The sequence below is a fragment of the Trypanosoma theileri genome (assembly GCF_002087225.1).
Source record: "Trypanosoma theileri isolate Edinburgh chromosome Unknown TM35_Tth_16_V1, whole genome shotgun sequence".
In the NCBI taxonomy this organism is placed as follows: domain Eukaryota; phylum Euglenozoa; class Kinetoplastea; order Trypanosomatida; family Trypanosomatidae; genus Trypanosoma; species Trypanosoma theileri.
In genome coordinates, this window is record NW_021639858.1 from 503,323 (window position 1) to 520,158 (window position 16,836).

General features: G+C 39.2%; 7 protein-coding genes across 7 annotated transcripts; all 7 read left to right on the forward strand.

Annotated features, from left to right (window-relative positions):
* Nucleotides 1-367: 367 nt before the first annotated feature.
* On the forward strand, nucleotides 368-3,100 carry TM35_000162990 (putative casein kinase II, alpha chain; the record flags this gene model as incomplete). The annotated part of the gene is made up of 1 exon (XM_029026171.1): nucleotides 368-3,100. One exon carries the CDS (start codon nucleotides 368-370, stop codon nucleotides 3,098-3,100), a length of 2,733 nt encoding a protein of 910 aa, XP_028882727.1.
* Nucleotides 3,101-3,583: 483 nt separating this feature from the next.
* Nucleotides 3,584-4,468, forward strand: TM35_000163000 (uncharacterized protein; the record flags this gene model as incomplete). Its single annotated transcript, XM_029026172.1, has 1 exon — nucleotides 3,584-4,468. The coding sequence occupies one exon, from the start codon at nucleotides 3,584-3,586 to the stop codon at nucleotides 4,466-4,468; it is 885 nt and encodes a 294-aa protein (XP_028882728.1).
* Nucleotides 4,469-4,806: 338 nt separating this feature from the next.
* On the forward strand, nucleotides 4,807-5,811 carry TM35_000163010 (uncharacterized protein; the record flags this gene model as incomplete). The annotated part of the gene is made up of 1 exon (XM_029026173.1): nucleotides 4,807-5,811. One exon carries the CDS (start codon nucleotides 4,807-4,809, stop codon nucleotides 5,809-5,811), a length of 1,005 nt encoding a protein of 334 aa, XP_028882729.1.
* A 253-nt stretch (nucleotides 5,812-6,064) lies between these two features.
* TM35_000163020 (putative mitochondrial exoribonuclease DSS-1) lies at nucleotides 6,065-9,058 on the forward strand (the record flags this gene model as incomplete). Its single annotated transcript, XM_029026174.1, has 1 exon — nucleotides 6,065-9,058. One exon carries the CDS (start codon nucleotides 6,065-6,067, stop codon nucleotides 9,056-9,058), a length of 2,994 nt encoding a protein of 997 aa, XP_028882730.1.
* A 237-nt stretch (nucleotides 9,059-9,295) lies between these two features.
* Nucleotides 9,296-12,550, forward strand: TM35_000163030 (uncharacterized protein; the record flags this gene model as incomplete). Its single annotated transcript, XM_029026175.1, has 1 exon — nucleotides 9,296-12,550. The coding sequence occupies one exon, from the start codon at nucleotides 9,296-9,298 to the stop codon at nucleotides 12,548-12,550; it is 3,255 nt and encodes a 1,084-aa protein (XP_028882731.1).
* Nucleotides 12,551-13,228: 678 nt separating this feature from the next.
* TM35_000163040 (cystathionine beta-synthase) lies at nucleotides 13,229-14,302 on the forward strand (the record flags this gene model as incomplete). Its single annotated transcript, XM_029026176.1, has 1 exon — nucleotides 13,229-14,302. One exon carries the CDS (start codon nucleotides 13,229-13,231, stop codon nucleotides 14,300-14,302), a length of 1,074 nt encoding a protein of 357 aa, XP_028882732.1.
* A 1,172-nt stretch (nucleotides 14,303-15,474) lies between these two features.
* Nucleotides 15,475-16,365, forward strand: TM35_000163050 (ubiquitin activating enzyme; the record flags this gene model as incomplete). The annotated part of the gene is made up of 1 exon (XM_029026177.1): nucleotides 15,475-16,365. One exon carries the CDS (start codon nucleotides 15,475-15,477, stop codon nucleotides 16,363-16,365), a length of 891 nt encoding a protein of 296 aa, XP_028882733.1.
* Between the last annotated feature and the right edge of the window lie 471 nt (nucleotides 16,366-16,836).

The window sequence follows — 16,836 nt, forward strand, 5'->3', positions numbered from 1 at the left end:
TGTTATTTTTATTGTATTCCTCAATGGGTTTTTTTTTTTTTTGTTTCAGTTCTATTACCCTTTCTCCTTTGCTTAAGTAGAATTTATAGTTTGGTTGAGGCGATCACAATAAAAGCCAGAAAAGAAAAAAGGTTTGTGTCTGCGATATAAATATAGAGATATCGCGGGGTTTTACGGAATAGTATATAGTGGAATTGCCATTGTTGTCGTCGTCGTTATCGTTTTATAGTTGTTTTTGTACAAGAAGAAAAAAATACATATATATTTATAAACCAAACAAGTAACGACAAATAACATTAAGAAAAAGAAGAGGAGGAGAGAAGTTGAAAAGGTAACGAAGTCCTAAGAGAAAATCACTCTTACGGTAATGTTACATGATGTAGAGGACACCTTTCTCACCTTACAAGACGCCTTTACAACGGCAATACAGTTTTTTGCGAAGAGAATTGTGCCACATGGTGCTCCACTAACGGAGCAGCAGGCAGTGGATATACTTGACGTGTACGACACACTCCTTGGGGTAGAAACAGATGGACATGATAGGCTCCAGCAGCAAAGAGAACTACAAGAACGAGAACAACAACAGCGTGCACATGTCGCACGACTCTCCCTTGAAGGTCATTTTGCCGCCCTTCTCGTCAATATCTTATCACAACATTTATCACATGTTCATCCACAAGATGCACAGCGGCAAGAACCATTTCTTGCACTACGTATGCGATCCCTATTGTCGCTACAGCGCCTACTCATTGCTTGCAGTGAGTCCGGAAATGTTATCTCAATGCTTTGCTTTCGTATTGTGATACAGGATAGTTTGCTACAGCAGCTACTTCGAGTACTTGCAGAATCCCCATACGAACCACTGCGTGCAGGAGTCGGGGAGACGCTTTTCATCTTCCTTGTGCGCATTCATGACGCCCCCACGGGTTTTGTAGGCTGTGGCGGGGTGGAGGCGATGTGTCGGGCGGTTGTGGCTGACCGCAGTCCCGCCGTCCGCACAGTGTGTGCCGGAGTGCTGCGGGAGTTGGCGGAGACGCACGTGGATGGTCTCGCCGGGCCCGCGGCGGTGGAGGCGTTGCGGCGCGCGCTGAGGGACGACGGGGCGGCGGAGGTGCGGGTCCTCGCGGCGGAGGTCCTCGAGCGGGTCGTCCACCGCCGGGCCGGTGAGGCCCTCCGCGACCCCCGCGCCCTCCTCGACGCCGCCCGCCGCGCCCTTCTCCCCGGAGAAGAAGGCAGTGGAGGAGTGGGAGTGGGAGTGGGACGCGGAGGACCCCCTGAAGCTCCTGCTGTCGCTGTGGAGACCCGCACGGACCCCGTCGCGCCGGTGGAGGCCGCCGCACGCCTTCTTGAGACTGCCACAGCAGCAGCAGCCGCGCATCGTCTTCAAGAGTACTTCGCACACGTCACCACAGAAGGGATGGTAGAGGCACTCCTCCAACGATTAGGCAGTCAGAGTCATTCTCACTATCAACATAATAACGGCAACGCCGCACTCGCCCGAACATTGCGAATGCTGCTTCAGTACACACCTCCAACATTCGCGTTACCATGTCGAATTCTACAGAATCGTGAACTGCTAGCTATACTTTTGAAAACTATAGTTGACGCTGGTCGTGGTAGGACTATTCCCGGTGAGGATTATGCTGCCTTTCAAATTAAAAATGTAGAACTGGCTCTTTGTTTCGCCATTATCGCTTCGCAGTCATCCTCTTATCGTGAGTACCTTTCAAAGGAATTGTGTGACTACCCACAATGGGGAACTGCAATAAAAAAATCTGTACTTTCTTTACTGAGTGCAGCTTCTCTAGACTACTTTACTAGTATTGAACTGTATGATATCACAGGGTTTCACCTTAATAAATTAAATGGAGTTAACTGGGATGTTGATAATACACCTCAAAATGAATATGTGGTAAAATTATTTCAAGATCAGGTCCGGCGTGAAGGAGCAAAACAGAAGAGTGTAAGATCTGAGTATCACACATCTTTGTTCCCAGAAGTAGAAATCGGTTTTGTTAAAGACCAGGAGAAAAAAGTACGTCTCACCTTTCTTATTTTGTTTCATGCAACCAACATTACTTTTACTGTGGATAACAATATGACAGCTGAGATGAAGCCTAACTTCTCAGAGCTACACACAGGGAAGCGTAACACACTACGATTCCGTCTGTCCTCACCAGCTGCACTATCCAGCAAACATTATAATATGCAACAACAACAACAACAGCAGTTTGTGGGAAAACGTGAAAATATTCTCTCTCCAGATAGCTGTTTTCACTCTAACTTACCCCTTAAGGATCAGAGTACAGTGATAAATGATGAAATGGGGGCAATGGCTATTGCATATGATAAGTTTAATTCCTCCATGTCTTTTGTACTAAAGTACACACAACATTACAGTACAAAAAAACAAAAGGTCGAAGATGTTGTAGAAACGAAAGACGGTTACGTTGTACATTTATCACGACTAAAAAATCCATGGCATCCTATTGTTGAAAATCAAAAACTTAAAACATGGCAAGTAAATGATCTGAAGGTAGGAGATCTCTTTTATTTCTCTTTACCATTTGATGATATAGGAACAGATACCTTGAATGCAGTTGTATACAAAGCTCGCAAACACATGGCATATATAAAGAGGGAACTTCTTACTGCACCACAAAGTAACAAAGGTCGTAGATGGTTTCTCCATGACATGATGAAAAATATTATGCCTAACATGATGACACTTCTTGAGGAGCTTAAAACTATTGTACAAAATTATGGTGGAGATTCTACTCGCTTCCCCATATTCCTTTTCCGTGAAAAGGAATTACACTTTGGTGAACGTTCTCTACACCCAGGAAATATTGTAGAAGTAATTGACCAAATTCAATTTTACTTTTCGCAGAATGTAGAAGAAACTATTGGTGTAAATAGTGAACGTTTACTACAGCTTAGTCAACAACTAGATAATATTGAAAAAAGTGTGAACATAAACGCTGTATTTGACGCATATTCACCCTCTGTTATCCTATGTGGTGCTGGTGAAAACGAAGATGATGGTGATGATGGTTATGGACATGGCACAATCAGCTCTGATTCTGAAATAGGGAATTAGACATTAACAACGGTGTATCTTATAAAAAGTAGAAGTTTTTTTTTTGTTATCTTTGATTCCCCTTTCTTATTTTTTTTTCTTATTTTTTTTATTTGTGAATACACAAAACTATTATCGATACAGTTATCATTTTTACACGCAAAGCTTTGTTTTCAATCTTTCTCCCTTTTTCTTTCCCTCCTCTCTCAGAAAAGAGAAAAAAATTGTGAATCTCTGAGAAAATATTTCTACATATATTTATTACTGAAAAAGAATATTAAATAAATATATATATCTATATATATATATTTTTTTTTTTTCGATGCAAATATTCTGCTTTTACTTCTCTTTTTGTTTTCTATATCTTCTTTTTTTCTTATTGCGTTATGGTGTAATGAGGTGCCTCGTCAAGGGGTAGTAATAAAAAAAGAGAAAAAGAAGGGAGTGGGAAAAGAGAGTTGTTATCTAACGTTAGGGGTGGTTCGAAAAAAAAAAAAATAAGTGATGGAAGCTGAAGATGTAGTGGAGGTACTGCAGGATCCGTCCATGTATACCAGATCTATCCATAAAGAGAATGGAGCTCGCTGGGTGCGTGGTCTCACTCCTGTGGATGCTGAGGTAGAAAGGCAAGAACAAAGAGATTATAGAAGCGCAATAAGAAGAAGATTCTCTATGTTTAAATTTAACTCCCTGATGGAACACTGGTTGCGCTTACCGATTCTACTTGGTGTACTTTCCTTTATTTCTACTGCATTTTATATTGCCACATGGACTGAAGTTTTCGCAATAAACTTTCCCCCTAATGAGGAAGAATTATGGGTATCTGCTGCGAGACCACAGGAGAAACTCGAAATGTTCCTTTACAAACTCTGGTACATGTGGGGAGTTTCTTTTCTTCAAGCATTGTTTAGTCTAACACTTTCATGGTCTATTGGTACTGCTGCTCGTCACTTTTCAGCCCTTTGTGGAGTAGGAATTTCGTTATTATCTCTTATGGCAATTATGGGTCAACTCCTAATGTTATGGTTAGCCTGTGGTATTTCACCGTTAAGTAAAAGGAATGAATGTAATATTCCATTTACCTTATACTGGACGTTTAGTGTCGGTCGTACAGTTGGTCCATTACTTGCTTTGTGGTGTATAGCTCCTGTCTTAGACATTATGCAGGGGAACCGCTTTTATTGGAAAATTTTGCTAGGTGTACCTGTTTTTGTGTACATTGTTGGAGTAACATTATTAGTAGTGGACGAGTCCTCATCAGAAAGGGGTTACCTCGTGTATTGGTGTTGTTGTTGTGCCGCACTTGTGAGTTGGGTTCCGCTGATAGTTTCGTGTATTAAACAGAGGTGGTTTCAAGTGGTATTTACTCCAAAACGACACAAAGAGTAATGCATGATTCTGTTAAACGTTACGGTAGTGGTATTGAAACCATTTTTTTTTTTTTGCATAGAGAGAGACTATGTTTCTCTTGAGAGAAGTTCTATAATCTTTCTACAATGCAACGTACCTTGGCGATATCTTAGAGGGAGGATGTTGTAGAAATCTCTTCATTCTCCTTCTTTTCCTTTAAAAAAAAAAAAACATCCGTTATCGTCTCTTGTTGTGTTTTTTTTTTGCTTTTTTTCGGTGGATGGGGGTGATACTGTAAACGTGTTTTTTTTTTTTTCCTTCATTTTCTTCTTCTTGTTATTGTTTTCTTTGTATTTAGGAAGGAGGTGTCGGAGGTGATGGTCGCTCACCTCCTACCACCAGTACATGCAAGTCTGTCATTGCGATTGCTGGACTGTTCCTCATGTGCTCTCATACATACCTTGCAGCAGAAACGAATAACAGTTCCTTCTCAAAGCCTCGCACAATTTGCCTTGGATATTCTCACAGGTGCTGTTGTTGTGGGAGGCGCAACAGAAGTTTTGGTTCCCTTTTCACTTTTGAAGTATGTGCATGACTTTTTTAAGTCCACATCCGCTGATCGACAGCGACGAGAGGCATGGGATACACTGGCGATGGATGATCGTCTGGTGATTCTTACGGCCCCACGTGATGTGCCTCGTCTTATAGCGGAGTTTCCTCGTTACACACAAGTTTGTATGTGTGTTCCAACTGGTCCACTATGCTCGCGGATGCTCTTTGACCACACCCCGCTGGAGACCTTTTTCTCGGAGCATCTAACGCCGGCGATGACGGCGTTGTCTGAAGCCTCGCCGCGGGAGTACCGCTGCACCGCGTGGCTTCGCTCCTCCCTCTCGTGCCGCTTCGAGGGGCCGCATGTGCCGGCGGTGCGGGTGGCGGAGACGGCGGCGCGGCTGCTCGGCGGGGCCCACGGCTGCTGCTGCGAGCGGGTGGTGTACGAAGAGGGCGTCGCCGGCGTGACGCCGCGGGCGGTGGAGACGGCAGTGGCAGCGGCGGCGGCGTGCGGCGTGGGGGCGGGGCGGATGGTCCTCGCCGTCTGCCGCGGAGGGGCCGCCGGAGACCTCGTCGCCCGCGCCGTGGGGGTGGGGAGCGGAGGGGCGGCGGTCTGCGCAGCGCCAGCCCCGCTCTTCCCGCACTCCGAGGAACTGATGGGGCCCAGCGATGTGCTGAAGCTTGCCTGTGGGTGGAATGATGTCAGCGGGCAGCTCAGCGATGAGGAGTTGGCATCCCTCGAGGACTCCATCGAGTACTCCACTACACTCGCCATGGAGTGGGAGGCATGGCTGAAGCGATGGGGAAAAGAGACAAACCCCTCTCCTTGAAGCTCATGTTGATGCGGCTACCTTTTTTTTTTTTTTTGAGGTGTCTTTCTTTCTCTCTCTCTCTTTCTTTCTCTCTCTCTCTCTCTCTGTTTTTTTTTTGTATGTGTGTGAAAAGGTATCTGTCTGTCTGCTTTTTTTTTTTTATTATTATTCCCTTTCTTTCTTATTTTTGGCTCTCTTTGTTTTTTTTTTTTTGCATTGAAAACACGTAACATATGAACTTTTTTTTTTTACTCTTATAGACTCTCTGGTGATGTTTGCTAAGAAGCGGTCAGCCGTTCACCAGGTCCGAGGACATGCAACAAAACGGGGTTGTAGTGGTATTACTCGCAATGACATTGGTTGTGGCACAATCGGTTGTTCACTTTGTGTAAATGCTGTGTGTGGCGCCCGTGGTGCCTCCATTGTACCAACTGCACCCATAATGATTCCAGACACCAATGTGGTGCTTCATAATATGAATGCCCTTGAGGATGCTCGTGTTCAGAATATTGTTTTCTTATCAACCGTTGTGTCTGAAGTACAGAACCGTAATAAGGCAATTTATGCAAGAGTTCAACGTCTTATTGCTGTTGAGCAAAAACAATGCTATGTTTTTCCAAACGATCGTCATGAGCAAACCCATTGTATGGTAGAGCGAGATGAAACCCCAAATGATTTTAATGACCGCTGTATTCGAGTAGCGGCTAAATGGTATGGACAGCACCTTACTTCAGCTTTCCCAACAAATCCTCCAAGCGTTTTTCTCGTTTCACATGATAAGTTACTTCGACAGGCACTTAATGCTCAAACAGAGGAGAGTCATACTCCAAATCTTTCGTGTGTTACACTTCGTCAGTTTCTGGAACAAACAGTAACCGCTGGTACAGATTTGTTGGAAAAAATTCAATATGAACAACCTGCCGGTATGAAGGAGTCACCTACAACAGGAGGATTATTTGTACCTCATTTGCCTGAAAGTGCACTGGAGGTTGGTATACAAAATGGTATATACCTACGTAGTAAACTGCGTGTGAGTGAGACGAATTGTTTTTTTGGTGAAATACGTGGAGAGTGGGAAGGACGACCATTTGCACGAGTTTTGTTACCAGGAAGGTCTAACCTTAATCGTGCTATTCATGGAGATATTGTGGTCGTTGAATTACTACCCGTTTCCTCATGGCGGGGAAAGAAGGATGCTGAACCTCTTGATGATAATACTTCACATTCAACAGCTGTTGAACTTGGTTTTGTCCCTGTAGGACGTGTTGTTGGTATTACAGATATGCAACGACGACCTTTCTGTGGTAGTATTGACGTAGATGAACTTAAACGACTTAGTACTTCTTCTGGATCAGGATCAGGTAGTGTAAGTGTTTTATTTCAACCTAAAGATAATCGTATTCCTCGTATTCGTATCTCTACAAGACATATAGAAGATTTAAAAGACAAACGATTGAGTGTTATTATTGATGAATGGCCAGAGTACAGCAGTTTTCCTTTGGGGCATTATGTTGAGGTACTTGGTACTATTGGTGATAAAGATACTGAAGCAAAGGTAATCTTACTTGAAAATGACATTCCACACTATGACTTTAGTGAAGCAGTATATGACTGTCTTCCAAAGGGACAATGGAGTGTATCGCAAGAAGAACTAGCAAAAAGACTTGATCTTCGGGATCTCTGTGTTGTTAGTGTTGATCCACTAGGATGTCGTGATATTGATGATGCTTTACACTGTCGAGTAGTAAATGGAAATCATCTTGAAGTTGGAGTTCATATTGCAGATGTTACACATTTTTTACAAGAAAATACTGCTATGGATGAGGAAGCAGCAAAACGCAGTACAAGTGTTTATCTTGTGGATAGACGTATTAATATGCTTCCACAGCTGCTTACGGAGAATCTTTGTTCTATTGTTGAAAAAGAGGATCGTTATGCATTTTCTATTATGTGGGAATTTGATGAAAATTATAATGTTGTTCGTGACTACTTTGGAAAAACTGTTATTCGTTCCCGTGCAGCACTTTATTATGGTGATGCCCAACGTATGATTGATAATCCTGCAGATAACAGTGAAATTGCTGTATCATTACGTCATTTAATGAAACTCAGTCGTCATTTTAAACAACAACGAGAAAAGGATGGTGCATTATTCCTTGCTTCTCAAGAATTTAAATTTAAGGTAGATAATGAACATGTAAATCCTACAGATATGCAAGTGTATCAAACCTTTGAGGCAAATTCTATGATTGAAGAATGGATGCTTTTTGCTAATGCAGCAGCTGCAAAGAAAGTATACGAAAATTATCCACGATGGACACTTTTACGTCGTCATGAACGTCCTGCAGAAAACGCTTTTGAAACTTTAAATGAAGCACTTCAAGAAAAAATTGGTATGTCTCTTGATGATACAACATCATTAACATTAAATAATTCACTAAATCGTTGTATTGATCCTAAAGATGAGTATTTTAATAAACTTATTCGTATTCTCGTCACACGTTGTCTACGACAGGCACAATATTTTTCAAGTAGTGAAGTTTCAAAGGATGAGTTTTATCACTTTGGTCTTGCTATGCCTATTTATACCCATTTTACTTCTCCTATTCGTCGATACGCTGATGTTATTGTACATCGACAATTAGCCGCTGCACTTGGTATTATGAATGTGAGTGAAACTCATATGGACTCTGTCAAGATGGAAGCGCTCGCAGCTAACATTAACTATCGTCACGAACAAGCACAACGAGCGGGACGCGACTCTCAGAATCTTTTTACTGGATTCTATCTACGCAACTTTGCTAATCAGGCTATACCTCCAGAGGATGGATATGTTGTAAAACTCTCTGAAACACATGTGTTTGTACTCGTTCCAAAGTATGGGCAAGAAGGGAAGATTGCAAAGGAGCAACTTGTACGTATACCAAATCTACTAGATAAGGTTCAAGTTGGTATTGAGATGCAACAGCGGGGTGATGTACTTCGCACTACTCTGACTTTTTCATTGATTGGATTGATGAAGGAAGGTGGGATAGAGAGTACGGTGTCCCCCGTAGAGGAAGTAAATGATGAGGTGAAGGACGAGGAACCAGCACTTAAGAAAGCTCGTCTCGCGGATAATAATGATAATAATAATAATAATAATAATAATAATAATAATAATAATAATAATAATAGCAACAACAACAACAATGATGATGATGGTAGTGATATGAAGAACGAGACTAAGAACAATATTTGTGAAAATGCAGAAAAAGATGCATAACTCATTAGCTTCCTCCTCCAAAGGAGGCGTAAAGAATATAAAGTCATTGATACATGTCGTTGACAAAAGGGTAATATTGTTGTTAAAGTGGATATTATTTTTATACAAAAAAAAATTGTTGTTTTTTTTTTTTTGTTTGTTTGTTTCCTTTTTTTTTCGTTCTTGTATTATTCCTTTTATTTTCCCCCCTTTTTTTTTACTATTATCATAAAAGGAATAGTGTGGTCGTTTGTTTGAATGAGTAGAAAGTTGATTGCTCTACTCGGGCGAATTGCCTCCCCATTTTTGGCTGTTCGTCTGACGAAGGAAGAGTTATGTCTTTCAATGGCTGCTTTATCTCGTCTGCCGCCCCTTCGACAGGATGAACTTGTAGGCATTAACTTTGATGCGATTGCAAAACGGGCGCAGCGTGTTAGTCCTTTGTGTACTCCTACAGAGATAGGAATGATTTCTGATGGTGCTACGGCGCTTTTGTGTGGACGTGTTGATTTAGCAGATGCACTTATCAGTGATTTGTATACGGCAATAAAGAAAGAAGTTCCCTGTCGTATTAATCAACTGACAGCTACTGTCCGCTACACTAATATTTTAGAAAATTATTACAATGAAACAGTTCCCGTACTTTTAAGGTCTGCAGCAAAGTTACTACATAAGAATGATAGTTTAAACGTGTTGGATATTTTTGTGCGTCTCGCAAAGTCGTATTTACCGGAAGAGGAATTCAATGCAACGATGGACGAATTACGAATGAAAGCAACAGATGAACAGGTTAACTGGATTAATACCGCGTGTAATCGTTGGAAAGATAAAATAGTATCTAAGATGGATGGAAGAGGAAATACAAAAGAAGAACAAGGAAAGGAAGAAGGAGAAGAAGAAGAAGAAAATGGCTGGACTGCATCACGTGCACGAAAGTGGCTTTCTCTTCGTGTACGAAATAATAAACTCTGGACATTATCAGAGGCCGTACAGGCATTAGAATTGTATGCTTATTTTGCCGTTCGTGACCCTGTATTACTTGAAAAAATTCAAGATGCTGCTATTTCTGTAATACCTAAAGCTAGTAAATCGGAAATAAATGAAATTCGTAAAGTTGTTATGACATCCTTTCATCTTTTTCCACGAGTTCGAAAGGAACTAACAGATTGCAACCCAAACTTAAGCGAAACATCAGAAAAGAATAATATGATGGGAAGTAACAGTTCTATCATCTCTTCACTAGCCAAGAGATTTAAAACATCTCAAGCGTATGAGAATTTATTGATGGGTCGAAAAATACCAGAAGATTGGTTGTTTGAAGTTATGCAAGAACAGGATGGTACTTCTCCTGTAGATGTGGCAGCACAGGCTGCTTGTATTTTTGCTGAAAAAGGAGAAATTCCAGAAGGTATTATTTTACAAATCTCTGCACATGTAGAAGATCTTTCTCTGTCTGGATTTGCAGCTTTTATTCGAGCAGTTCGTCGAGACTCTTCTGAGGCATTGTTACCACAATCTCCAGCTGTTTTTCGTAAGTTTGCTATGAAAGGAATTCGAGAGGCAACTCTGGAAACTTTAAAGGAAATATGTATGGCCTATGCACTACCTTTTCCACGTGGTACATCTAAAAAAGAGGATTCTCTCTATTTAAAGGATCAACATACTTTAGAAGAGGCTGTTATTACACAATTACTTTCTATTATGCGTGACACCTCTTCAATTTCATTTATATGCGAAATAGCAAAAGTGGTACATTCTATTGATAAGATGAATGAAGTTGTACAGTTTGTTTGTCAAAGTGTATATACACAAAAGGAAATAACGGTAGATGATGCATTAGCCCTTTTGGATATGTTATTTTATCGTAACTACGTTCATGAACCTTTACTTGATATGATGGAACCTATCTTTCGCAGACTTGTTGAATCTGTAATTCTTCAATTAGAGAATGGTAGTGAAATTAATGAGGTTGAAGCCCAACAAGTTGCCAAGTTTGCCGCATTACAAGCTTCTTTTGATGCCCCTGATTTTGAGGTATTGGCAACTCAGTTAATACATGCTGTTGAAGAAAATATGGAACGTACTCCTAAAGAGTATCTTCCAGGAGTAGGTTTACTTTGTCAACGATATAGACGAGATGCCACTGTTCAGAAAATTCAAGATAAACTTATGGATTCTGTACAGAACCTTTCTGATAAGGCTCTGGAATCACTTATACGATTATCCACAAAGGAGAAAAATACAGTCGTGAAGGAACTTGTTAATCAAATCTGTTCTGTTGTTTCAGGGCGATTGGCCTATCAACGGGTATTACCTCCAGATGTGGTGGCTCTAACAGTGGTATTACACTGTCGTCATTGCAGTTCAAAAGATATAATTGAAGAAACTCTAACAGATTATGTGTTAGAATGGATGGAGGCATTAAGTTCGGAAGTATACGTTTCTTTATCTCGTGTTGTACATTTGGGTGGTGTTTCAGAATCGTTTGCAAATGGAATCATGGATGATTTTCCTCGTCGCTTAAACTTCATGACACCAACAGAGATTGCTCTTGTTGCTTTTGGTCTTGGAGAAGTGACTGGTGTAGGACAACGACTTTCTCATCAACTCATTGCTGAAAAATGTTCTGATTACGTAGTTGACCACTCACATGAATTCTGGAGTGGAAAAGATATTTCTTATCTTATTTATGGTTTTTCTCGTATGCAGTGTACAAAACGTAGTTTGTATAATGTTTTTGCAACACGTCTTGCTATGCGTCCTATATTATCATCTATGGATCAAGAATCTATTAGTCTTGCTGTTGGTGCTTTTGGTCGCTCAAAGTATCTTGACAAGAAACTTTTTGATAGTTTCTCTCGTCGAATATTGGAACAATCAAATAATCTTCAAGCTGCAGATTTAATGCTAACTATAAGAGGATTTAGTCGTGTAATGCTATTAAATGATACTCTTTATGAGAATCTTGGAACCAAGGCTGCAGAAAAAGTGAATGAATTTCCAATTGATTCTCAGTGTACTCTACTTGCTTCCTTTGGTTCTTTAGGAATAGAACACGAAAAACTTGCGACCCGAATGCTTGATGGTATTGTTAGTAAGATTGAAGAATTAGAAGATGCTAATAAAGCTACAGATGTCATTGCCTCATTATGGCAAATGAATTATGATGTGGAAAGTGATAAACATGTGGGACAATTAACGGATTGGATTATTGATAAATCAGAAGAACTTAACGCTAATTCTATTGGAAAACTCTGTTGTATATTAAGTGATACTAATTGGAGACATGTTCCACTTATTCGGGCTATTGCTGAACAGTCAGTTCGATTGCAAACACAAGAAAATGTTTCACCAGAGTGTTGCAGAGCCGTACTGGATACATTAGGTACATTTATGATTCACCATCAAGGAGCGAGAGAAAATCTCTCAATGCTCGGAAGGAGTGTAAGTAAAGAGAGGATTCAACTTTCAGAAGAGGAAGAACAGCAAGTTCAACTTTTATTACGGCGTTAATACCGCTAAAAAATCTTCACATACATAGATATATATATATATATATATATATATATATATCTTTTTCTTTCTACTCGTATAAGTTTCTTCTTATATCTTTCTTCTTTTTTTTTCCTTTTGAATTCCTCCCTACCAACCTGTTCAATATTATATTTCCCACTCTTTTTATTTTATCGTCTTCACTCCACTGGATTTTTTTATTTTTGGTGTTGTAACGTGTATGGGTGGGAGGTGTGCGAATAGGGATGGGGTTGGATGGAAACAAAAAATGGAAGAGGTGTGGAAAAAAAAAACGAGTAATTGAGAGGTGTCTGATATGGTTTTGATGGTTATATCAAGTGATGTTCACTTGCAAAACTTCAATACCATGTTCCTCATGAATCTTTGTTTTTTTTTCTTTTTCCGTTGTTGTTGTTGTTGTTATTTATTTTTGTAACCATTTTTATTTTTCACCTTTACATTTTGTTTATTCTGTTTCTCTCTCATTGTGTGTGTGTGGTTTCTTAAAACATTAAAGTAATAAACGAATCTATGGGAGGATTAAGGTTTCTTTCTTTCTTTCTTTTTTGCCTTTTCTCTTCTTTTATTATTCTCATTGATTGTGAACATTAAGACTTGTTTAGGGTATCTGCATAAGAAAAAACAGCAAAAACAAACAAAGATAAAAAGATAAAACTAATGACAGCTGATAGACGATTTTGTATTCTTGATTCTGTAATCGACGCAATTGGTTCTACTCCATGCATTCGATTACATCGCACACCAAAAAAACACGGTGTGTCTTGTGAAGTTATTGCCAAATGTGAGTTTTTAAATCCTGGCGGTAGTGTGAAGGATCGTATTGCACGACAAATGGTTCTTGACGCTGAAGCCTCAGGTCGACTACGCGGGAAAGAAACACTTATTGAACCCACAAGTGGAAATACCGGAATAGGACTAAGTATGGTGGCAGCCGTGAGAGGATATAATATGGTTATTGCCATGCCAAAGAAAATGTCCCATGAAAAGGAAGTAACACTGCAAGCACTTGGAGCTAATGTGATCCGAACTGAAACATCCTTACCATGGGATCACCCAGATAGTCTTATTGGTGTGGCACGTCGATTGGAAAGAGAAAAAGGTTATGTTTTATTGGATCAATATAAAAATCCAAGTAACCCCAGGGCACACTATGAAGGAACAGCACAAGAAATATACGATCAATGTGGTGGTAAAATTGATATGGTGGTGATTGGAGCTGGAACTGGAGGCACAGTGGCTGGTGTAGGAAAACGACTAAAAGAATTACTGCCTAATATTATTGTTATTGGTGTAGATCCATATGGAAGTATTTTGGCAGATCCATCTGATGTTAAAAGTACCAATACACCCTATCTTGTTGAAGGTATTGGATACGATTTTGTGCCAGATGTCTGTGAAAGACAGTATGTTGATAAATGGGTAAAGTGTGCTGATAAAGAGAGTTTTGAACTTGCTTCTGAACTTCATCGTGATGAGGGTCTTCTTGTGGGTGGTAGCAGTGGTTCTGCTATGTGGGGAGTATTGCAAGCGGCAAAAGATCTTCGCCCTGATCAACGTTGTGTAGTATTATTTCCTGACGGTATTCGTAATTATATGACTAAATTTCCAGACAAAAACTGGCTCATTGAAAAAGGTTTACTTGAAGGTGAAGTAACACGCCCGACATACGAGAGTCTTCAGGCACAACTGGCTGAGGTAAAGAAAAAATTGAGTGCATACGAAAACAAATAAGGTCTCAAAAAAGAAAAAAGAAAAGGATATATAATAAGAGTTTCAAACAAAGAACAAAAAAAAAAAATATTGTGAATATTTAAAGGAGAAGTTTAACAATAAAAAAAGAAAATATATGAATATATAAAGAGGGGAAAGTAGTATATATCGTTCTTATTGAAGGGTGATAATGGCTACAATGCTGCATTTGGGAAATAAATTTATATGTTACTGGTGGTATCCATGTGAATGCAATTTTATTTTAATGGGGTGATATTTATATTTCTCAATACAGGAGAGTAAGATACAGTGTTATAGCTCCTGGAAATGGGAGGTGATGACTTAAAAGATGATTTAATTCGTAGAAACCATGAATGCCAGTCTGTTGTCTCAAGAGCATATGGACATGTTTTTTTTTTTTTTGTTTTTGTTTGTTTGTTTGTTTTGCTCTGTCATTGAGAGGGAAAAAGGGGAGGCTGAAGCTTCATTTGTAATTACCTTGTGAAACACGCATATTATCATATTTATATTTATAAAAATTATTTTTAGAGTTTTTTTGGTAATGATAAAAGCTTGTGAAAAGAATTTTTGCTGTTACCAAATGATATTAAATAAATGAGGGAGCGTTTTTTTTTTTTTTTTTATGTGTTTACCTTCTTTCTTTACCACTTGTCTTGCTTTTGGTCTCGATATATCCCCCATTGGAATTAGCGAGTGTTTTATTCTTTTTCCATCCCACAACTTTTATGTTATCCTTTATAGAAAAGGGGTCCGGTAGTTGTGAGACAGTAAAGATTGTCACACCGAAAGTTCACAATGAGTTAGGATATCGTGGATCTTCTATGACTTCTTTTTTTTTGTTTTTGTTTTTGCTTGACTATTTTATTGTTTTTTAAAAGAATTCATACTAAATTGGATGTCCGGTAATACTGACAATAACTTTGTCATTTTTCTTTTGCCTTCTCTTTTGTAGGTTTATGGAGTGGAGCGAAGGGACGGAATCCAAGCACATATTTGGATTGTTATCACTTTCCCTCTCTTTTTATTTGCGTGTGTTTATGTGTATGTGTATGTGTATTTCTATGAGGAGCAAGTATAAAAGGAATGTACTTGCTTTGTTATTGAATATATTTATCCTATTTATCAACTCATTTTTTTCATATGATTTTCTTTTTTTTTCTTTATAAGGAACTATGAACATAGAGGAAAGAAAACGGTACGATCGTCAAGTTCGTTTGTGGGGTAAGGCCACACAAGAACAACTACGGCAAACAGAGGTATATGTTAATGGGATAACTTCTGCCACTGCAGAAATAACAAAAAATCTAGTTTTGGCTGGTGTTTGTAGAGTAGTTGTAAACGATGAGTCTAATATTGAGGATGGTGATGTAAGTACTAGTTTTCTAGTACAGAATTGGACTAAAGGTGAGACAAGGGGCGAAGTATCTGTTAGACGACTCGGGGCATTAAATCCCTATGTTGATGTTTCTCTGGCAACACAAATAAAACATAAGGAGATGCTTTCAACTCAAACCTCATTCATCGTAAGTGTCTCTTACATTCAAGGGAGTAATGAAGCTCTTTGGGAATATAGCTGCGCTCAGCAAAATGTTTTGGCTGATCTCTTAGTTTTTGTGATAGAACTTGGACACATAACGATGGGTCTGTTTTTATCAAAAAAGCAAAAACTCCCGTATAAGGAACAACTAGATTTATTACTCACAAAAAATACTTCCCTGAGACCTACTCTTTTTCAGTTATCACTACTTTTAATGAGAATGGAAGAATGTCATAAAGAAGCAACTTACTTTGAACGACTTGTTTTTGCGAGAGATATCATAATAAAGTATGGTCTTTCTCAATTAAAACGTGAAGATATAGAATATGCTGTTGGATTCACTCCAAAACATCATTCTGTAAATGCAATTGATGCAACTGTTGCAGGGGGGATATTCGCTCAACTAATTATAGGTAAACTTAGTTCTGGAAATAAAGAAGAAGAAGGGAATGAAGGTTATGCTTGGGCGATATGCGATAATAGCTGTGGTACAAATGTGCAGGTTGGACCTCTGTTTGTTCCCTAGTTGCCAATCGCAGTCGTAATATACTACTATTAAACTGTTTGATTATAATACTACATTTTTTTTTCTTGTTGTAGTTGACAATGTTCCACAATCTGATCAATGAAATGTACTCCTGTTCCTCTTTTCTTTTGATAGTAATAAACGTATTATTACTTTTTTTTTACTTACATACATGTATTTATCTCTTTCTTGCTGTCGTCGTTGTTGTTGCTACTTTTGTTTATATTAAATAGTTTATTTTACAATACCCAAATAATAATAATAATAATAATAATAATGTCAAGAGAGTTTTCTTTTGTTTCTTACTTGGAGCAACAGGATAAACTGGTAAACTGGTTTGCCAGTATATTTCAAGTTTGGATGCGAGTTCCATTGGATCTTTTATCAATTGCAGGTCGAAGTGAAGAAAAACTCAATGCACTAAAAAAAAAGGATTTGTGTATGGATAGCATCTCCGTTCTTGTGCTGGCC